At 45.3% G+C, this 21,977-nt stretch overlaps 1 protein-coding gene and 1 non-coding gene across 2 annotated transcripts in view; both read left to right on the top strand.

Moving 5' to 3' along the window:
- The window catches only part of UBR4 (ubiquitin protein ligase E3 component n-recognin 4), a 78,960-nt gene that overhangs the window by 32,083 nt on the left and 24,900 nt on the right, over positions 1 to 21,977 (top strand). The window contains exons 50-78 of the mRNA XM_029965242.1: positions 460 to 492; positions 1,598 to 1,661; positions 2,121 to 2,255; positions 2,574 to 2,739; positions 2,972 to 3,109; positions 3,545 to 3,666; positions 4,260 to 4,371; positions 4,862 to 4,992; positions 5,123 to 5,300; positions 5,492 to 5,596; positions 6,085 to 6,240; positions 7,257 to 7,425; positions 8,310 to 8,406; positions 8,824 to 8,931; positions 9,407 to 9,523; positions 11,207 to 11,416; positions 12,350 to 12,499; positions 13,169 to 13,396; positions 13,495 to 13,573; positions 14,272 to 14,505; positions 15,410 to 15,578; positions 16,122 to 16,266; positions 16,986 to 17,071; positions 17,559 to 17,646; positions 18,053 to 18,246; positions 19,247 to 19,486; positions 20,576 to 20,714; positions 21,220 to 21,345; positions 21,503 to 21,631. Of these exons, the coding sequence (XP_029821102.1) occupies positions 460 to 492; positions 1,598 to 1,661; positions 2,121 to 2,255; positions 2,574 to 2,739; positions 2,972 to 3,109; positions 3,545 to 3,666; positions 4,260 to 4,371; positions 4,862 to 4,992; positions 5,123 to 5,300; positions 5,492 to 5,596; positions 6,085 to 6,240; positions 7,257 to 7,425; positions 8,310 to 8,406; positions 8,824 to 8,931; positions 9,407 to 9,523; positions 11,207 to 11,416; positions 12,350 to 12,499; positions 13,169 to 13,396; positions 13,495 to 13,573; positions 14,272 to 14,505; positions 15,410 to 15,578; positions 16,122 to 16,266; positions 16,986 to 17,071; positions 17,559 to 17,646; positions 18,053 to 18,246; positions 19,247 to 19,486; positions 20,576 to 20,714; positions 21,220 to 21,345; positions 21,503 to 21,631 (4,048 nt within the window). The remainder of the gene's footprint in view (positions 1 to 459; positions 493 to 1,597; positions 1,662 to 2,120; positions 2,256 to 2,573; positions 2,740 to 2,971; positions 3,110 to 3,544; positions 3,667 to 4,259; positions 4,372 to 4,861; positions 4,993 to 5,122; positions 5,301 to 5,491; positions 5,597 to 6,084; positions 6,241 to 7,256; positions 7,426 to 8,309; positions 8,407 to 8,823; positions 8,932 to 9,406; positions 9,524 to 11,206; positions 11,417 to 12,349; positions 12,500 to 13,168; positions 13,397 to 13,494; positions 13,574 to 14,271; positions 14,506 to 15,409; positions 15,579 to 16,121; positions 16,267 to 16,985; positions 17,072 to 17,558; positions 17,647 to 18,052; positions 18,247 to 19,246; positions 19,487 to 20,575; positions 20,715 to 21,219; positions 21,346 to 21,502; positions 21,632 to 21,977) is intronic.
- TRNAE-CUC lies at positions 21,817 to 21,888 on the top strand. The gene has a single exon. It is a non-coding gene; the product is annotated as a tRNA-Glu (tRNA).

Here is a 21,977-nt window from a genome sequence, read left to right as displayed (position 1 = left end):
TCTCTCAACACAGACATGTGTTTTCCAGAGCAGTAGGGATTATAGTCTAAAAATTGAGATCCAAAAAAAATATTCTTAATATTTGGTGTTACAGAATGCAGTATGGTTACCTTCTAAAGGGCCTCCTGAGTGGACACAGCTAATGGCAGTCAGGAGGTAGCTTTTCTGTCAGGCACCAAACCAGAAGTTTGGTGTCTGTATTTAAATTCAAGCTTGGGTGGTGCTTTAAGTGATGCTTGGCTTCTCTGTGCAGGTACCCTGGATTTCCTTTCTTTGTTTGGCTTTAGCCCAGTGTGTACTGCCCAGGTAGAGAGAGCTGTGCTTAGACTGAGTGTGCAGAGCGCTCTCCTGGCTTCCTGATCCCCCCATTTAATTTACCTTTTGATTAGAATGTGTTCTAGGGAGTTTTTCTGTGAGCTTTACACATTTTTTTTTTCCTTTTTCTTTGCTCCCCCAAAGTTCTGACACTGAGTCCCTAACCACCCTGGACCGGTTAGTATCCATCCTTTTCTCTGCACGAGTGCGTGTGTGTCAGAGAGACAGAACACATGGTGTGACTTTTGTTGCCTGGGGTTTTCTTTTTGTTTTCTAAGTGACATTTGCATGGCAGATGGTTTAGCCAATGTAAAGATCAGGTGGTTTGCAGATTTTTGCTGTACGCAGCATAACTGTTGCTTGTTTGACAGCAGACTCCTCTCTCTGCTTTGTTCCTTCCTTGTGCCTTCTTATCCCACTTATGTTCCCTGAGAGCTTTCTGGAGGGTGGCTGTGGGTAGGGGGTTGTTGTTTATCACCACCAGACCAGACAGTTGTTCCCTCTGCCTCGTACCCAATCCTACAGTGCTATTTCTCCCCTTAATGCTCTCTCTTCCCTCCTTTTTCCTGTATCTTCCTGCTCCTTCTGGTGTGTCAGATGGCATTTCAGGTAGTTCTACCTGGAGGCACGGAGTGCTGCTGCAGGGACATTCAGCACTTTGCTGCCAGTTGTAAATCAGCTTTTCCCTCGGGGCAAATGTTTTACCAGCCTGCATTCCTTCTATCCAAACTTTGAACCTCAGCATCTCTCACTTGGGTCAAACCCAGTACTCTCAGTTAATTTTCCTGTGGAATATTTTGTGCTGAAACTCCAAATTAGAAAGAGCAACCTGTGTGAAAACAGCAAGCGAGTAGAATCTTGCTCCCTTAGCAAAGTCGGTTCCGCTTTTTCCCATGTGTCATAGCCAGCCTTGATCTGCAGTCATCTGTAGTCTGTGGGCCATGGTGAATTGGGACTGTCAAGACAATCCAAGTTATCCCTGCTGCAGGCTGCGTAAGGAAATGTTTTATCCTCTTTGGGAGAGAAAAGCCCCTGTCTTTCAGCTGTGGATTATTAAAGCAGTCCTAAGTTTGTCTGTGAGCGTGAGCCAGGTTTAACTCTGGTCTGTAACACAATGAAATGATATGCATGGTGCCTGTGGCAGGTTTTATCATGCTTTGATTTTGTACTTGGCATTCATTAGCTGTCTCTGAGCTACTCATGACTGTAGCCCGCATAAAGCAAAGTGCTAAGGAGAGAGAAGGGTTGCTGTACTCAAGCCCGCTTTCCTTTCTCCCTTCAGGCTAGTAGTGAGTTCTTTAGAAGCACTGGAAAGCTGCTTTGCTGTAGGACCAGTCAACGAGAAGGCAAGTAACTTTCTGAATACATTCTTGAGCTTTGTGAGCTGGGGGAGGAGGGGCGAGCTCAGCACTTACCTCCTGCAGCCCCGGGGGCCTGATAGGAGCAGAGCTGCATCCGTTTTGCTCGGAGCACTGATCTGAAAGTTGACTTAGCCAAAAGCATTTGAAACTAGTTTAGAATGACAATTGGTATTTGCATTTATCGCTGGTGGGCTTTTTGTGCTGTAGGGTGACCTCGTTTACAAAAACAGAAGGGTAGAAAGCCCATAAATCTCAAAAGTACTTTTCTTCTGTCGAAATGTCTGTTAAATGTCAAACAGTAAATTAAGGGAAGCTATCGAAAGAGTATTGAAGGAAGGCAGAAACTGGCAAGGAGGGGAGGGAGCTGCAGGTACACTGGGGAATCAGACTCATGTATCACCTTCATGATAAATATACTGAATAATGGGTTTTGTCTGTTCTTAGGAGAAGAATAAGATTGCAGCTCAGGAACTGGCTACGATGCTGCTGTCCATGCCAGCTCCTTCCAGCGTGCAGCAGCAAACCAAGAACCTCTTGGCCAGCCTGCACACCAGTCGCTCAGCCTACCATAACCACAAGGTAAGGAGGTGCAGGGATTTTGGGGCTCCTCTCACTTGCCCGTTGATGCTTGAGGTGCGGCATGACCCTGGAAAGCCCTTTCACCATGCAATATAAACTATAAACCTGCTGGCTAATTTCCCTTTAACTCCTGCTACCTGCCTGGCTGGCTTTTGTGTTTCACCAAAACTCTATGATTTCTTAGTATTAGTTGTCCTTAGATGACAAGAGTTAAAGTAGCAAGTGCCGAACTTCCCCAGAATCTGTCCTGTGCTTGTACTTCAGCTGCTTTGTTGAGTCAGTTGTTTTTCTTTGCCCGTGTTATCTTTCACTTTATAGGATCAAGCACTGCTAAGCAAAGCCATTCAGTATTTGACTTCCTCAACCAAAGAAGGAAAGGACCTTGATCCTGAAGTATTCCAGAGGCTGGTCATCACTGCTCGATCCATTGCTATTATGAGACCCAACAATCTGGTCCACTACACTGAATCAAAGCTGGAAACAGGTAGATAAGTCTATAATTTTCTTTAACTTACTGTTGTCATAATTGAAGCTGTCGTAGGGTTTTGGGTTCGGTTATGACAGGGACTGTATTTGACACATTTCTTCGGTGTATGATAGTTCTCGTAATGAGGACATCAGAGCCTCTAACAAAAGCCATTTCAAATAAACTTGATCATACCCTCGTTAAAGCTTTCCGCTGCACATATCTGACACGTGTTTTTTAATCTGTACAGAGAGTGAAGAAGGGCAAGAGGTCCAGAAACACGTGGAAGGAGAGGGCTGCACGTTTATTACCCAGCTGGTGAACCACTTCTGGAAGCTCCATGCATCAAAACCCAAAAATGCCTTCCTGGCCCCTGCCTGCCTACCAGGTGTGCCGCTCTTCCTTTGCTGTTGTCAAACTTTTGAAGGATCCTATTTTAAGTTGGTAAACAGAGAAATTTGGCTTGTTCCAAAGGAGGCTTAAGGTGCTAATGATACACTGAGTACTTTCTGATGTACAGCTGCAGATTCTACTCCAAAGCTTTTGTTCTGGAGTACTTGTATTGTGTCAGTAAAAGGGTGATTGATTTATCTGCGTTTGGCTTCATGGGTGGTGTTAGAGGATATTCATTGGTGGTGGTACATAGAGTTCACAATATTACATTAGACAGACAAGACTGGCTCAGGCTGGATTGAAAATCACTATATTTGTGGAGTGAACATTGTACTGTGAAGTCTACAAACAAAAGATCCTTCTGCAGTGTCTCATTCCGTGTTGAAATAGAGAGCGAGCTGATTTCAGTCCTACTTTTATTCCTCCTTAGGTCTCACTCATGTTGAAGCCACAGTCAATGCTTTGGTGGATATTATCCATGGATACTGCACGTGTGAACTGGATTGCATCCATACAGCATCCAAGATCTACATGCAGATGTTACTTTGCCCGGTGTGTCTCTTGTTCTGCTGTGCTTCAGCCTGTAACTGCGCCAGGGGAGGTTTAGGTTGGATATTAGAAACAACTTCTTCATGGAAAGGGCTGTCCAGCCCTCGCACAGGCTGCCCACGGGAGTGGTGGAGTCACCATTCCTGGAGGGATTTAAAAGATGTGTACATGTGGCACGGGGGGACATGGTTTAGGGGGCTTGCAGTGTTCAGTTTATGGTTGGACTTGATCTTAGAGGGCTTTTTCAACCTAAATGTTTCTGTGATTCTGTAATTACTTAAAACTAAATAGAGGTAGAATGAGAATACATAGTACAGAATCAAAATAGAACTGTTCAGCCCTAAACAGACAGCCAGAAGTGAATGACAGAGGAATTTCTCTCTCTTTGTATTTTAGTAATGTTTGTCACGTGCTGCATTTGGAATTTTAAGTGTCGCTTTATGGCTCTTGAGGGAAACAGGGAGTTAGGGCAGTGACTTGTGTATTACATGAATCATGACCAACAGAGGGGCACAGGTGTTTTAGCCATCTTCCCAAATACTGTGAATAAGCACTTACAGCTTAAGAAGTTTAATGATTAACTGTTAACCCTCTAGGATCCAGCAGTGAGCTTTTCTTGCAAACAAGCTTTGATCAGAGTGCTGAGACCACGGAACAAGCGGAGACACGTCACTTTGCCATCCTCCCCTCGCAGCAACACTCCCATGGGTATGGCAGATGCATTCCCCTGCCTACTTTTTGCATCAGAAAAGACAGGAAAATAAAGTAGTCTTATTATAAATTGGGACTAAAATCAATCTTTCTCCTTTCTTTTGCTTTGTCTTGTCCCCTAAACGCCTTTTTTAACATTTTATTTCATAAACTGTCACCTCTTATTTGATATTCTGGGATGCAAAGAGGAGATTTCTCTGAGGTATTCCCCGTTCAGTGATAGGGAAATCTGATTATTTTATTTAGGGGATAGTAATCCAGACTTAGTAATTCTGTACATGTTTTCAAGTTCTTATAAATCAGAGATGTGTGCAAACCAAAAGTAGGGTATCAGAGCTCCATCCAAGAGATGTTTATTGATATTGAAGCAAATTGTGGGTGTCGTGGAATCTATTGGTAATTGGAGGTAGCTTAGTTTTTCCCAGCATTAATTGTTTGGGCCGATGTGAGGAATTGTGCATTTATTAATGAATACTTTGTGACTCAGGAGATAAGGATGATGATGACGATGACGACGCAGAAGACAAGCTGCAGAGTTCTGGGATAGCAAATGGTGAGCACATCCGACAGGAAAGCCAGGAGCAGAGTGAAGTTGACCACGGGGACTTCGAGATGGTGGTGAGTCCAGAGGTTCTCTTTGGAGCCTTTTAGGTGTGCTAGGACTTGAATTTAATTCAGTTCTGATAGATCAGTTTGTAATGCTCCATTACTGGTTTGGGAAAGCTCTTGCTGTGTTTCCTCTCCATAGTCTGAATCCATGGTTTTGGAGACTTCTGAGAATGTGAATAATGGGAACCCTTCTCCACTGGAGGCTCTTCTGGCTGGAGCAGAGGGATTCCCTCCTATGCTGGATATCCCTCCAGATGCAGATGATGAGACGATGGTGGAATTGGCTATTGCCCTGAGCCTGCAGCAGGATCAGCAAGGTAAGATATGGGTGCCTTTGGCAGGCGAAAAGGGAAGTGGAATATGGGGAAACTGGGAATGAAACAAAGCAAAGCTGTTGGTGTTACCACCAATGACCCAAAGACAGTAGAACTATGAAATGTACAGAAAATGCCAGAGTTAACATAATTCCATAAAAGAAGGACACTCATGACTTGTTCTGTCCTTGCAGGGAGCAGCAGCAGTGCCCTTGGACTGCAGAGCTTGGGACTGTCTGGCCAAGCCCCCAGTTCCTCTTCTCTCGATGCCGGGACGCTCTCGGATACAACAGCATCAGGTAACTGTTCACTGCGAGGAATTGACCTCTTCCAGATTTTGACCTAAAAAGTGGCTTTAAATTGGATTTTAAATATGGTTTTGAAGAGCCACTTCTTACTGTTGGCTTCTTGTATTTTTGACTGTATTTATGACCTTTTCCTACTTTGATGGACTCTCAGTGTAGACTTTTGAGGAAGTGATTTCCTCGCCTTAAAAGAAAACAACCAAAACAAAACATGTGCTCTATTTCCTTCGCGTTTATAAACAGCCAGACATTGTTCATCAAATAACTTGCATGCCTCTGTATTTGATGAGAAGATTTCCTCTCAGGATATCTCCCCTCCACTGCTCTTAGCAGACTTAAACGTACTGATGGACACTCCTAAGTTCCCTTTTCATTTATGGTTGAAAATCGACACAAAAACAAAGCCAAATATTCATGTCTTTCCTTTCATAGCTTGTGTGTCTTTTGAAGTTCTCTCCAGGCAGTGTTTTTACTTGTAACAGCTCTCTTTATTCTCTTAGCTCCAGCATCTGACGACGAGGGCAGCACAGCTGCCACCGACGGCTCAACCCTGCGGACGTCGCCCGCGGAGCACGGCGGGAGCGTGGGCTCGGAGAGCGGCGGCAGTGCCGTGGACTCTGTGGCTGGGGAGCACAGCGGTGAGTGGCTCCTGCTGCACCAGCTCTTCTCTGCTCTCCCGGGGCTACCACAGTGAGAGGATGTGGGTAATCCCTGGCAGAGAAGAGATCTCAGTTCCGAGTAGCTGCTGCCATCCATCATTTTATGGTTTCTGCCAAAGTGCCGTACAGACCAAGCATTCCCTCACTTTTTGTGGTTCTGTAGAAGTGTGGAGTCAGCAGTGGATTTGGCTGACCTGTACAATCATGGAATCATGGAATGGTTTGGATTGGAAAGGACCTTAAAGCTCATCTCATCCCACCCTCTGCCATGGGCAGGGACACTTCCCACTATCCCGGGTTGCTCCAAGCCCAGTCCAACCTTGGACACTTCCAGGAATGGGGCAGCCACAGCTTTTCTGGTCATCCTGTACTAATTCTTCACTCGCCACCCTCTGAGTAAAGAATTTCTTCCTAATGTCTAATCTAACCCTACCCTGTCTGAGCTTAAAACCATTGCCCCTTGTCCTGTCACTATCTACCTGTATAAAAAGTCCCTCTTCCTCCTTTTTGTAAGCCCCCTTAAGATACTGAAGACTGCTATGAGTCTACCTGAAGCCTTCTTTTCTCAGAATGCAGTAGCCTAGAGCAAGACTGAGAGAATTCACTATGCTGCTGGTTAACTCTGGATGGAATAGTATTAATTTCTCTCTTTTTATCAAGGGACATACACCTGGGTAAAATAATCACAGACTTTTATTAAAATAATTGTCTGCACTGCCCATCCACACCTTGTCTGACTCGGTTTAAATTACTGCTGTGGGACCAGTTCAATTTGGGCCACAAAGATGAAGATGGCAAATGAAAGAATGGCAGGAGTGTGAAGCTGCATCTGGAGAAATGATTCTCTTGTAGCTTTATGAAGAGAGCTAAAGACCCCTCATCTCCTTAGAACCTTGACTCCTATTTACAGTTCAGCTGTGCTGGTTGCTGTGAAGCAAGCCATATGCGTGGTCAATCACTGACGTTGTGTTTCCCTGTTTTTCTCTCTTTCCCAGTGTCTGGCCGAAGCAGTGCCTATGGGGACACGACTGCTGAGGGCCACCCGGCTGGGCCAGGCAGTGTCAGCTCGAGCACAGGCGCCATCAGCACCACCACGGGCCAGCAGGAGGGAGAGGGCTCTGAAGGGGAAGGGGAGGCTGAGGGGGACGTCCACACCAGCAACAGGCAAGGGGCTTTGCTTTCCTCTTCTGGAATAACACGTCTGCTCTGTGCTTACACTGTAGAGGAGTGGGCTACAGGTGCTGCAATTCATGGTGGGTTCCTTGTGCTGGAAAATGAAAATGGAAAGTCAGAAACACAGACTAGAGCCAACTGACATTGCAAAAGCATGGAGTCCATAAAGTGTAATATCCTGAGCTAGAATATTCTGTGCTGGAAGGGACCCACAAGGACCATCCAGTCCAGCTCCTGGCCCTGCACAGACACCCCAACAATCCCACCCTGTCCCTGAGAGCATTATCCGAACACTCCTTGAGCTCTGGCAGCCTTGGGGCTGTGCCCACTGCCCTGGGGAACCTTTTCAGTGCCTGACCACCCTCTGTGCAATCACCACATAACGTGATGCACACACCCAGCGTGTGTCCCACAGAACTGCTGCCTCTGTGAAGTAGTGAAATTGTCCTGCATGAGTCTAGTTAACAGAGGAATCACTACAATCTTGTGAGCTTGTGAAATTCACTGTTAGGAAAAAAGCGTGTACAAGTGTCCTGAGCACTTTGGAAACATCTGCAGTTTTTCATTCTATGGGAGTAGATGCTCAGTCACTTGTACAGAGTAGTGTGGGGCTGATTTGCAGGATCTGCTTCCAGGCAGTTGGATTCTACAGGTGGCCAGGCTGGGCAGTGTAGCTCTGAAGTGAATAACTACATCCATTGTCAGATGCTCTGTATCTTGACATCACTTTACGGGGAAGCCTGAGGGAGTCCACTCCCCTTTGGAAGGATTTGATGCCCTTGGGATTGCTGTGGCAAATTGCAGTGCTCTGTTGGAGATGCTGCTGAGTCTGATATGTTTTGAGATGTGTCTGATTGCTGGCTCTGACTTCCCAGGCTGCACATGGTGCGACTGATGTTGCTGGAGAGGCTGCTGCAGAATTTACCTCAGCTGAGGAATGTTGGAGGGGTCCGAGCCATCCCTTACATGCAGGTGAGTGAGGAGGGTCAGGAGTTCAGCCTCAGTCAAACAGTTAATCACTACTAATACTTCAGGTTTCTGTTTGCACATGCTTTTCCCTTTCTCTTTCCTGCCCAGTCACAATGTGTGTCTTTAAAGTGTTGCAGAGCATTCTTCACCCATAGATTTTTGCTGGACTTGTACCCTTTCTCATTATGACTTTACAGCTGACTGATGACCCTGAGGGCTCAAATCATTGAACTCTGATGTATTTGAAAAGATCTTTTGGGTTTATACTGAATGTTCAAATTAGGGTGTGATGTCTCAGGCAGAATGTAGGAAAGAACATAGATAAGTCAAGATAAAATTTGTGCTGTTTTTGAAAGATAATTTATTTATCTTGGAAACATGGAACCTACCTTGTAATAATTCTCTGACTTTTATTCCCAGGTAATTCTGATGCTCACAACAGACCTAGATGGAGATGATGAGAAAGATAAGGGAGCTTTGGATAACCTTCTGTCCCAGCTGATTGCAGAGCTGGGCATGGACAAAAAGGTGTGTGCACGTGCTCTGAACTTGCTCTTTCTAGACAGGGTTTCTGTCCTTGGAGGAATTAGATGTGTGGGGGTCATACAAACACAAACTCTGCTGTGTGGATGAGTTCAGGCATTTTATTTCTCTTGCTTTACTTCACATAAAGTAGAAAATTATATGAGTGGAACTCTCACTGTTTCCTGTTTTTGACATCCACAAATGAGCATGAAAATTTGTTCTGCTTGAATTAAACTCTGAAAACAACCATGATCAGTGATGTATGGTTGACATAGGTAGCTTTTCATTTGTGTGGGACTGTTTTCTGGCAGCCAGGCCACTGTTTATGCTTCTGTTAAGGCATTTGTGCTTCCTTTTTAGTATTACTGCTTGAAGTTAAATTTGAAATGCTTCCTGAGGACCAGAGCACTGAACTTGAGAGGCTTGGGTCACTGCTCAGCTCTGTGATTGAACAAGCAGGATGTGTCTGTTGTTGCAGGATGTGTCTAAGAAAAACGAGCGCTCTCCTGTGAACGAAGTGCACTTGGTGGTGATGAGGCTGCTCAGTGTGTTCATGTCCAGAACCAAGTCAGGATCCAAGACTTCCATTTGTGAGGTATGTTCTCCAAACTGCTTTGTCAGGGGATGATTTTCTCCCCCTCTGCTCTGCTCTCCTGAGACCCCACCTGGAATACTTTGCACAGTTTTGGGGCCCCCAACATAAGAAGGACATGGAACTGTTGGAGCAAGTCCAGAGGAGGAGCTGGAGCACTTCCCCTATGGACACAGGCTGAGAAAGCTGGGGCTGTTCAGCCTGGAGAAGATTGTATGGAGATATCACAGCACCTTTTGGTGTCTGAGGGGGCTACAGGGAAGCTGGAGAGGGACTCTGCATCAGGAACTGGAATGCCAGGACAAGGAATGGGATCAGATTGAAAGAGAGAAAATTTAGGTTAGATATATGGAGGAAATTCTTCCCTACGAGGGTGGGGAGGCCCTGGCACAGGTTGCCCAGAGAAGCAGGGCATGTGGTCTGCCCCGTCCCTGGAAGTGTCCAAGGCCAGGTTGGATGGGGCTTGGAGCAACCTGGGCTAGTGGAAGGTGTCCCTGCCCACGGCAGGGGATGGAATGGGATGGGCTTTGAGGTCCTCCCAATCCAAACCACTCTGGGATTCTATGATGCGCTTGGGGGTCTTTTGTTCATCATAAAAGATCTAAAATCTGCTAACTGAAATAACAGGTCTAAGACTGAAAAAACACTTCAAAGTGCTTTGGAAAAATTTATAAGAAATCTGTAACGTTACTTGACTCTTGTGGAAAAAAATCTCTGAAACTCAGAATGGAGGAAACAGACATGTAAAGACAACTGGATCCGCTTGTTTTGTGCAGGGTTTCAGACTGAGCTCAGGGCAGCACATTAACGATGTTATTTAAAACGGTCGGGCAGATTTTTTCCCTTGCATCTTACCAGTGCTGAAGGGGTTAAAGAGGATTTGTAATGTGATTATTGGAAAGCAATATGCTGCTGTGTCAACGTAAAAGTCGCTAAGAGGATTCCTTAGATATTTGTTGCTAAAAGGTACAGTAATAAGGCATAAAAAGCAGTATGTGTGGTGGGAAGGAGATTAATAAAAAAGCATAGAGGTTAAAAAATTTAGTCTGAACTGCATCAAATTTTAATGAGCTTATGAGCTGTGGGGTTTGTTTGGATTTACAGGGCTGCTTTAATAGTTTTATTTACAGTAGCTTTTTCTCCAGCCTTTGTTATTCACTTGAGCTTCCCACAGAAATCAAAGCTCCTCGTCTCTGAGAATGCAGGTGGAGCAATACCTGGGTGGAGCAGAGCCTGTGAGCGGCAGCTGCAACAGGGACTCTTTCTCTACCAGAATTCATGCCCAGCTGGCCAAAACCCAGATAAACAAATAGAAATCCCAACTTTAAAAAAAAAAAAAAGGAAAAAAAGAGAAGGGAAAAAAGCCCTAGTCGTCTAATCCATAGCAGAGTGGCCTCTGGCACATGTGTCGAGGGGAGATTAGACTTAAGAAGAGATTTTATTTGTTTTCCTTTACTAAGCACTTGTTCAAAAGAGTCTCTGTAAATATTTGAGTTGCTTTTCATAAACACAAAAAAACCCCAAAAACTCCAACCTCAAACAAATTCCAAACTTAAAAGCTGCCTGCAAAGTTTCATCAAAACCTGCTCTCTTATCCTCACTGTCAGCAAGTGCTGTCTGGTGCTCCCAGCTCTTCCAGCTCAGGGTTCTCCGCTATGTCACTGATCCACCTCCTCTCTGTTCCAGTCTTCCTCCCTCATCTCCAGTGCCACTGCTGCTGCCTTGTTGAGCTCTGGTGCTGTTGATTACTGTCTGCATGTGCTGAAGTCGCTGCTGGAGTACTGGAAGAGCCAGCAGAATGATGAGGAGCCAGTAGCCACCAGCCAGCTCCTAAAACCTCACACGACTTCTTCTCCCCCTGACATGAGCCCTTTTTTCCTCCGCCAGTACGTGAAGGTGAGTCCTGCCCTGTGCTCTGAGCTTTACATGAGCTGTATTAAAGGGTGCTGCACAGAAGCAGGGAAAAGCATCCTTGCACAACTAGTTTTCCCTGAGTAGTGCAACCAAAATCCATTCTCTTAGTAGTTACAACTGGGATTGCTCTGAGCTCTCCCAGAGCAGCCCAGCACACTGTATCTCTTGGTGCACTCCTACACCAGTAGTTCTGTGGAGCTGCTGTCACTGTTCCTGGGTGAAGTGTTAATCCTGAAGGGAAGCTTCTCTGTCCTGTGATTCCTTGTACTTGGCAGGCAGAATTCCTGAACCCTTTCTGGCAAAGTAGCTGAGCAGTGGATGGGATTTGCACACTAAATCCTAGACTTGTTCCACCACCGTGGTGTCTTTATGCCAGGATGCTAGGGGGGTTTGATGTATGCACAGGTGCAGTGAAAAAAGCCTAATTAAATGTAAGAACGTCTCCTTAGTTGAAAGCTCATATGTTAAAATGCCTAATTACACCAGACCAGCTTGGTGCATCCTCATAGTTGCGGCCCAGTTCAAGGCCTAATGTAGGTATATTGGCCTGGTTTTATTGATCAACTGGAAGCATTTCTTTTGGCTGTGAAGAATTCTGAATCCATGAACCAGGATAACAATTATTAGTAAATATTGTATGTGTGTGAAAGAAGTAAATCCCTGCTTTAATAAATATAGAATCTAAATGCAGATTTCTCATAAGGACTGTGTTGGAATTTTCATTAATATGATTCTTAATGCCACAGTCCCCAAACTGTCAATTCCTAAACTATCAATTGACTATCAGAGGGAAAAGTGCAGAAAAGCTTTGTTTTTAGAAAAATCAATAAGTGCACCCTGTCACTTGTCATGGCACCACACTGGGAGTGTTCAGTGCCAGAGCCTGGGGGATTGATGGGTTGCTTCTGCTTTCAGGGTCACGCTGCAGATGTTTTTGAGGCCTACACTCAGCTCCTGACAGAGATGGTGCTGCGGCTGCCCTACCAGATCAAGAAGATTGCAGACACAAACTCCCGCATCCCACCTCCCATCTTTGATCATTCCTGGTTCTACTTTTTGTCCGAGGTAGGCAAGAACGTGCAGATTTTTAACAAAATAGTTCCAGTAAGAATTTCTTTCATGGGAGAGATGAGCTTTTGCTGAACTGGTCTCACATCCATCTCAGATTTTCAATCCCCTTGAAACAAGATGAACCCCTGACTTTGTGTTGTTCCTATTGAACAGGAATCTATGGGAAAACACACATGAAAAATTAGGTTGCTATTATTTTCTGGAACTCAGTGTTTGCTGCCACAAAGCTCAAAGAGAAAACCTTCTCTGAAATGGTAAAATGTAACATCATGTTTGGCTGTTGGTACTGAGTCCTTAAAAATATCAGGAAGATATTTGGAGTTTTTATCTTTTCCATTCCTTTGGTTTGCTTCCTCCTTGAGATAACAAGTTATCTTACGTTTACACAAGTATGAGATAGGATTTCTTAATTAGGCTTGTTTAGCTATTTATTTGAGGTTGTAGATGACAAGGAATGGTTTTCAGCAGTGGTTTCAGGATGCTGCAGCATTGCGGTGCGGTGTTTCTACTGCCTGTGACTTACAGGTGACTGTGAGGTACCTTAAATCTGTTGGATTGGTGAATCCATCTCCCATATCTTTTCTTTTTGGAAGAAAGCACACGTTTTTGTTGGCCAGGTGTCCCCTGGTGAGTCCCGTGCTGACATGGCTGTTCTTTGTGTAGTACCTGATGATCCAGCAGACTCCGTTCGTGCGCCGCCAAGTCCGGAAGCTCCTGCTCTTCATCTGTGGCTCCAAGGATAAGTACCGGCAACTCCGGGACCTCCACACCTTGGACTCCCACGTTCGTGGGATCAAAAAGCTCCTGGAAGAGCAAGGGATTTTCCTTCGAGCCAGCGTGGTGACGGCGAGCTCTGGCTCTGCCCTGCAGTACGACACCTTGATCTCCTTGGTGAGGAGAAGTGCTGCTGTCCCAGGAACAAGGGCGGGTTGTGTTGGTGTGTCGGGAAGGCTGATGGGATGTGTGATCCTGTCCTGTTGTCCTTTCAGATGGAGCATTTAAAGGCTTGTGCAGAGATTGCCACACAGCGCACAGTGAACTGGCAGAAGTTCTGCATTAAGGATGACTGTGAGTTCTGTCTCTGGGGGTGTTTGAAGGAGCAGAGGGAGGCCTTGGTGTTGTGGTTTGAATCAAGGCATCTCAGATGGGGCAGCTCAGCAGAGAAGGGGAGACACAGCTGAGAGTTTTGAGTAGGACTGAACTGCTTCCAGTACTAATTATCCCAGTACCCTAATTGCATTTAGTCCTTGGCTAAAGAGCACAATATGGTGTATTGATAACTTACAGGAATAGGAGATCTGTGTTCTCTTCCTTGTGCTGCCATTATTCCAGCGTTTAATTTGGGATGAACCCCTTTACCTTGGGGTACCCCCACGTTAGGATTCTGTATTGTAGGGACAGGAGGGTTCTGTGAGTTTGGTCCTTATGGTCAAAAGATTTTTTGGTTTAGATTGGGGTTTTTTTGCCTTTTTTTACACTCAGGCTTCAATGTCCTGAAGCTGTGTCAGGAGAAGTTTAGGTTGGATCTCAGGAAAAGGTTATTCCCCCAGAGGATGGTTGGCACCGACCATGCTCTCCAGGGCAGTGGGCATGGCTCCAAGGCTGCCAGAGCTCCAGGAGCATTTGGACAATGCTCTCAGGGACAGGGTGGGATTTTGGGGGTGTCCTGTGCAGGGCCAAGAGTTGGACTCGGTCCTTGTGGGTCCCTTCTAGCTCAGGATATTCCATGATTGTAGGATTCAGATATTTTCTTCTTTCCTCCACAGCGGTTCTCTATTTCCTGCTCCAAGTCAGCTTCCTGGTGGATGAAGGAGTGTCGCCAGTTCTCCTGCAGCTGTTGTCTTGTGCTCTGTGTGGCAGCAAAGTGCTGTCTGTGGCTTCATCCTCTGGATCATCAAGCACCTCTGCTCCTGCAGCATCAGGCTCTGGGCAGGCGGCAACACAGAGCAAATCCTCTACTAAAAAGAGCAAGAAAGAGGAAAAGGAAAAGGAGCGAGAGGGTGAGCTGTAGCTGGGCCTGTCCTGTGGTGGGTTTAGGGAGGAAGTCTGCTCCTCCCAACCTCTCTTACTCTGTTTAGAGAGAGCTGCTTTGTCTTGTGGTGATAAATCCCACTGTTGGGGAAGGGTCATGGACTGTGGCACTCACAGGCCACAGCAACAATTAGGAGAGAAGAGCAATTTCACCATATGTAGAGGGGAAAGGGGCAAAGATGAAGCTCTGTGCTCTAAGAGTTGGGCTGAAATTGAGTGCTGAAGACTTCCCAACCCCCCCATGTTTATTAACTTGAATGGACTTGAAGTTGTCTAGTGGAAGTTACTTCATCTAATAATGAAGTAGCTCCCACTTAACCTGCCTGTCCTGGGTTGTAGGAGGCTGAAATGCTCATGAGGATTAAAACAAGTCCTGGAGATGCACACTCAGTTAGTTCTGCTCTTCAACGATTGTGTTCAGACTTGTTTCCTCTGGCTGCCTTGGAAGCTCTGTTGGAACCAGGGCTGCTACTTAATGAATATCCACAGTCCTGGGAAAGTAATTAAGCTTTCCTATAAAAGTCATGGGCATAAATTCTGCCTTGGCTTTCCTTCAAGGAACCATTTTGGCTTTCACTATCAGATGGTTCTCTGTCAGTCATTTTAGTGCCTCATGGTCAATCCTTTTCTTTTTATCAGGATGTGTAGCACATTTCTCACTTCCTTAGTGGCAAGTTTTCCAGCATTTTTTTCTGTTAGTTGGGAGAACTAGGTTATATTTTTGAAAAAGACGGGAATGTTAAACTTGCTTGATACCCAAAACACAGCAATTTGTCCCCATTATCCTCTCTCTGTGATGTATAAAATAGGAAAGTGACCTGACTGTGAGATACTGCATTTATCTTGTTTCTGAAGTGTTCCTTGTGCCTGCAGGGGAGGGTTCAGGCAGTCAGGAAGATCAGCTGTGCACAGCTCTGGTGAACCAGTTGAACAAGTTTGCTGACAAGGAGACCCTCATCCAGTTCCTGCGCTGCTTCCTGCTGGAGTCCAACTCCTCCTCGGTGAGGTGGCAGGCCCACTGCCTGGCCCTGCACATCTACAGGTGAGCTGGGGCAGCGTGGCCTTGGCTGGCTCAGCTCTGTCCTTGTCCTTGTCTCTTGAAGGAAGCTGGAGCCTGCAGGTTATTGCCTCCCCTGGAATTGCTCCCACCATTTTGCAATTGTTGGTGCCGGAGGTAGAAGTCGTGACTTATTCATGATTAATTTGAGTTGTGTTCTGCAAGAAACATTTTATTCTATCTGCAAAATCTGACTCCTCACATGTGCTGGAGTGGGTGTTTGTGGGCAAGTGGACTTCTGAGGCAGATGCAGACTCATACAGTTAAAAAGTTGGGAGTTATTTAGGCAAAGACACTTCAAGGTGCTGAACTCCTTCAGAACTCAATTCGGTTGTTGCAAGACAGCTGCTTTCATTTTGGAGTGCTAGAAAGCAACTGTTTTCAAGGAGTGATGGGATTTAACTCTGTTAACTAATAATAATCCCCAAGTTTGGTGAACTGTAGTTTGTGTTTTCCTTTTGCGCGGGATCTTGTGCCATGTTATACATCTGTCTTCAGGAGCCTGATTATCTGTAATCCTTTCAACAGGAACTCCAACAAGTCTCAGCAGGAATTGCTTTTGGATCTCATGTGGTCAATCTGGCCAGAACTTCCAGCTTATGGAAGAAAGGCTGCCCAGTTTGTAGATCTCCTGGGATACTTCTCTTTGAAAACACAGCAGACTGAGAAAAAGGTACTGTCATTCAAGAAAGGAGGTGCAGCATCCCAGGTCCTGCATCAACATAATTCCTGTGAATTATGTTGATGCTTATTTATGATACAGCTGGGACAGATTTTCTGTCGAAAGAGCTTCTGGTGGAAATTTTTTTGTTCCTAAAATTTGAATGTTAGAAAAGGCGGGATCCTTGAAAAAATGAGGAGTGTGAATTTTTTTATTTTATTGCTTTGATGTTTTTGGTGATTTTAGGATGAAAATGGTGTTGATGGGTTTTTTATTTATTGAGGAGAAAATTTCTTTCCCACAGGAAGCCTTTGTGGGAAAATACATTTATCTACCAGCTCCAATTTATAGATTTTCAGTATTGCAACTCCAACTCCTAGAGATCTTTTGAAACCATAATTTTTGAGCAAAGGAAGGGGTGGCATTTCTTAGGAGACCGGTGAATTTGAGAACAAATAATTTAGACTCATTGAATGTGGGTGTTTAAATTCAAATGCTGTTCAAATCTTGGCAGGCATTTGCAGTGATTGGCTGACAGCACTGTTATTGTGGTACAAGTCTAATTTTAGGATCTATCACATTCCTAGGTAATGATTTAACCACATAAATTCCTGTGGGTATCATGTGTGCATCTTCTGGGGGACCAGGAACACCACAAGATGAGGAATATTTTTGTCTTAGTAGCAATAAAACAATGTTGAGCAGACAGTATTTTCCTTATTGTATTTCAGTTGAAGGAATATTCCCAAAAGGCCGTGGAGATTCTCCGGACTCAAAACCACATTCTCACCAACCACCCGAACTCCAACATTTACAAGTGAGCTCCTTTTGCCTTTGATCTGTGTCACTAGGGAACTGTGATCCATGGGGACACAGAGTTCTGCTAATGCAATGGTGGTGCTGGATGGAGCCCTGCTGAAATTCCATGTCTGCTGCAGCTGGGCTTGGGAGAACAACAGGATCCTTTCTGCCAGCTGAAAAACCTGACATTCTGTGCTCCATCAACAGAGCTTGGCTTTAGCTTTTTTGCTTTCATTGTCAGTAAATTATAAAATATTAGGACCGACTGGAAAATAGAGATTTGCAGAATTAAGTGTTGTGCTCTTAGTCCTACCTTGGCAGTTAATAACTACATCAAAAATGCTGCCAGTGGCAAATGATTTTCGATGTGATTTATATTGTAACACTTCTGTTACACAGACTGGGACCTGTAGGGAAATTAAAGCAATTCTGATTTGATGGCATGTGTTTCAAACACAGCAAGCACCAAATTCCATATATCAGTGTTGTTCTCCTCATTCCAGCACACTGTCTGGGCTCGTGGAATTTGATGGCTATTACCTGGAGAGCGATCCTTGCCTTGTCTGCAACAATCCGGAGGTGCCCTTCTGTGTGAGTAACCATGGAATCATAGTCGTGGTATATCCTGAGTTGGAAAGGACCCACAGGGACCCTCCAGTCCAGCTCTAGGGGGGAGCACACAGGACATCCCAACATCCCACCTTGTCTCTGAGAGTGTTGTGCAAACACTCCCTGAGCTCTGGCAGCCTTGGGGCCATCACCACTGCCCTGGGGAGCCTGTTCAGTGCCCGGCCACCCTCTGGGTGAAGAACCTTTTCTTGAGATCCAGCCTGACCCTCTCCTGACACAGCTCCAGTCATCCTGCACAACACTGGCAGTAACTGCTTTCTTAAAGCCTTTCCAGTGGTAGGGATCCCAACCATTTACAGGCATCATTCACTGTATTCCTGAGGTTTTGGGGTGTTCTCATATTGCCTCTGTGTCCTTGTCCCCTCAGTACATCAAGCTCTCCTCCATCAAAGTGGACACACGGTACACGACCACCCAGCAGGTGGTGAAGCTCATTGGCAGCCACACCATCAGCAAGGTGACAGTGAAGATTGGGGACCTCAAACGAACCAAAATGGTCCGAACCATCAATCTCTACTACAACAACAGGACAGTCCAGGCCATAGTGGAGCTGAAAAACAAGTATGTTCACCCATGTTTTTGTGTGCAACCTCTGAATTTGACATTACGATTCCCATTGAGGTGCCTTTCGCTTCTTGTTTTTCCTAAGGTTCCTTAGACAGTTCCTCATCACTCTCAGCCCACATTGGGTGGGATTGTTCTGAATCTCCTACAATTTTTGAAAAAAATCCTCTGAAGCTTGAAAAATGTCTACAAAATTTGTGGATTTCAATTTCTACAGGCTCAGTTTTAAGCACCTAAATGCCTATAAAATTGTTGTGTAGTTCGAACCCAAAAAGGATTTGGACATTGCAGCATGTCCAGGAATGCCAAAAGCGTTAACATTGTTTGAAGCCACAGAGTAGAATTAAAATTAGAAGCTGGATGGTCTCACTCTCAGTTCTGCTTTACCCACCAAAAATGGCTTCTTTTCAATACACTGCTCATTCTGGAGCCAGTCCTGCTTATATGCTTTCCCTTCTTACTTCTCGAGATGTTCTCACCAGAATCAGATCACTCTGGCTTAGGGATTAATCTGTGCCTGCCACTTATTGCTTATTTGAAGTCTTAATCCTCTGTGACATCACAAGTGGCTGCTGTGGAGAGGATTATGATGTCACAAAGAGAGGATTCTGACTTCAGGTTGAGAATAAGCAGTGGGAGCAGATGAGATCTTTAAGAAATAAATATCCTGTTTTCATGCAAATGTCCTTACTAATAAAAAAATGGAGGTGAAAATCCCTAGAAAATGTCTGTAGAATTAAAGTTTTTCCATGAGGCATCAACAGCTCTTTAATCCCAAACAGTCTCTCTCTATGAAGAGGATAAAGGCTTAAAATGTATTTCTGGCTACATATCATGTCAATACAGAAGCTAAGGAAACGAATCCTAGAACTGCTCTCCATTCATTCCTTTTAAAGTAGATTTGGAGCCGAGACGGTTGCATTTGGCTTCTCTTCACATGTGGGCAGGGAAGGAACTTCCCCCTGGAAAACCATGCTGCTTCCTTTCCCTTTTCCAGGCCAGCTCGTTGGCACAAAGCTAAGAAAGTGCAACTGACCCCGGGCCAGACGGAGGTGAAGATCGATTTGCCGCTGCCCATCGTGGCCTCCAACCTGATGATTGAATTTGCTGATTTCTATGAGAACTACCAGGCGTCCACCGAGACCCTGCAGTGCCCCCGGTGCAGCGCGTCCGTCCCGGCCAACCCGGGCGTGTGCGGCAACTGTGGGGAGAACGTGTACCAGTGCCACAAGTGCAGGTGTGTCCCCCTCCTTCCTCCCCGCACAGCCCTTGCCAGAGCCCTCATGCCCATGTTGGACGTTCAACAAAACCCTCCCTGCTATTTAAATCCATGATTCTGGTTAATAAAAGCACACAATCAAATTAGTGGAGAAGTATAAAACAGGCTTACAGGGATTTAATGTTAATACAGGCTAACAAAGGGAACCCGATGCCACAGTATGAAGGGAGCATAAAAGTTTCAGGTCAAGCCCTCAGAAGTTCAAACCAGAGAATTCCCAGGAGGAGGTTGGCTTTGACCTGGCTGGATATGAGGCTGGAGTTCAGTACAGGATTGCAGGGGGTTCCCTCCAGGACCCCTTGCTCAGTGCTGGACAGACAGTGCTATTTCAGGGCTTTTGTTGTGCTCTCCTCATTCAGAGCAGTCTCAGGGGTAATCTGCTGTGTTCTATACACACTTCCACTACAGGGTTAGAAATCCTTCACTTTTGTCAGTTTTGTCTCTTTATTCGATATCTCTCCTCCCCTTATTGTTATCCCATATTCCTCTCTAAATTTTATGAGATTCAAGGTGTTCAGTAAGTTCTTTCCATAGATCAGGTGATTACTGATATATGGAAAGGTTTCCACATCCCTTCCTGGATTATAGGAGTTACAAATTGGTCTCTGTCCTGCTGCTCTGGTCTGCAGGGGATAATTATGCTGCAGCCAGTCCCACTGCAACTGGGTAAGGAGTGAGAGCATTGAAAACCTAGACCTTACAAACCCAAACGGTTCCTTTTATCTGTGCTGTCCTAAAGGACACGGTGCCCCAGGCTGATGTTCTGCTGGGAATGACTGTCGTTCAAGCAGAATTGTTGGGAACAAATTCACATCTGTTTCTGCTTTTTCCAGCCAGAATGTGACACTGCTGTAAGGATTTTTTTTGTTGCCTGATTTGTAGGTTTTGATTTTCATGGACCTCATGTATTTCACTTCCCCAGGGCAGTTTGGTCACTTAGATGTTTTAAGAATCACCTGTTTGTTTTACCTGAGTCTGTTCAGAGTTGAGTTTATTGCCTCAGTTAAGTTGAGCTGCATGTTTTGACCTTCCTGGCTTGCCTTTCAGATCCATTAACTATGATGAAAAGGATCCCTTCCTGTGCAATGCCTGTGGGTTCTGTAAATACGCTCGCTTTGACTTCATGCTCTATGCCAAGCCCTGCTGTGCAGTGGATCCCATTGAAAATGAGGAGGATCGAAAGAAGGTGAGACTAAGAGCAGGTTCATCAATGAAATGCTGTAGGTCTTGGTCAGGGCAGCAGTGTGGGCACATCAGAGGTCCATCCCTCTTGGAGCACCTTGAGAAGCAGTGTTCCTTCAGGGCTTCTCACTGACTAATGCATTCCTTATTTTTTGTCTTGCTCCACCAAATAAGTAATTCTTCAAAAGAGATTATTCAGTGCTTCACTTATAAACCCTCTAGCACTGCATCTCTTTGCCTTGATGTAGAAGGGGATGAATTTGGGTTGTACTTTGCTTCACCAACCCACCTGAGCAGCTCTGCTAAGGAATGAAGAGCCCACTGCACTGTGTGTCCTATCCCAAAGGATTAGTGTGCTCATTGTGGTGTCAGCAAAGTGGTTCTTGTGGCAGGGTGCAGGGTCACCATTTATTTATGTTTTTCCCATAGAAAGACAAAAGAGACAGAAGACTTGGAGCTTGGTGGTTGTAGTTCTGAATATAAAATAACCTTTCCTTTTTTCTTCTTAGGCAGTAACAAATATCAACACCCTCCTGGACAAGGCTGACAGGGTGTATCACCAGCTCATGGGACACCGACCGCAGCTGGAAAACCTGCTGTGTAAAGTGAACGAGGCAGCTCCTGAAAAACCCCAGGTAACAAGGGACAGGTGGAACCTGCACTGATCTCCAGGCTAGTGCCACACTGGCCTTTACACTGCAAAAGGTCCTTGCCTTGGATGCTGCTCTGAAATAGTTATTTTTGTGTGTAGCCTTCATATATGATTCCTTTTTGTTTTACCTTCTGTTCCAGGATGAATCTGGAAGCAGTGGAGGGATAAGTTCTACCTCAGCAAGTGTGAATAGGTACATACTCCAGTTAGCCCAGGAGTATTGTGGTGACTGCAAGAACTCTTTTGACGAACTTTCCAAAATCATCCAGGTATGATGTTCTTTGATTTGAATTTGGGTTGTGGGTTAATCAGAAATCAGGGTGTTGCCACTCTACATTTAATAATATCATTAACAACAAGCGATCAGCTGTGTATTTTCAGGGAAATAATTAAATAGTCATTTCTGAACGTTGTGATTACCATTAGTGGATTTATCACATTTCCAGTGTTGGGCCCCCTGGTGGTCTAGTGGTTAGGATGTGGCGCTCTCACCGCCACGGCCCGGGTTCGATTCCCAGTCAGGGGACTTCCCTGGGCAGATGGAGCTCGTCAGCCCTGTAAGACCATCCATCTAAGAGAAGGTCACTCTAAACAAACCTACGTCCTGAGCACCTC

This window comes from Manacus vitellinus, unplaced genomic scaffold (assembly GCF_001715985.3).
Source record: "Manacus vitellinus isolate BGI_N305 unplaced genomic scaffold, ASM171598v3 scaffold_92_pilon, whole genome shotgun sequence".
In the NCBI taxonomy this organism is placed as follows: domain Eukaryota; kingdom Metazoa; phylum Chordata; class Aves; order Passeriformes; family Pipridae; genus Manacus; species Manacus vitellinus.
The sequence above is the reverse complement of the archived record's forward strand: the minus strand, read 5'-3'. Positions and strand labels throughout refer to the sequence as shown.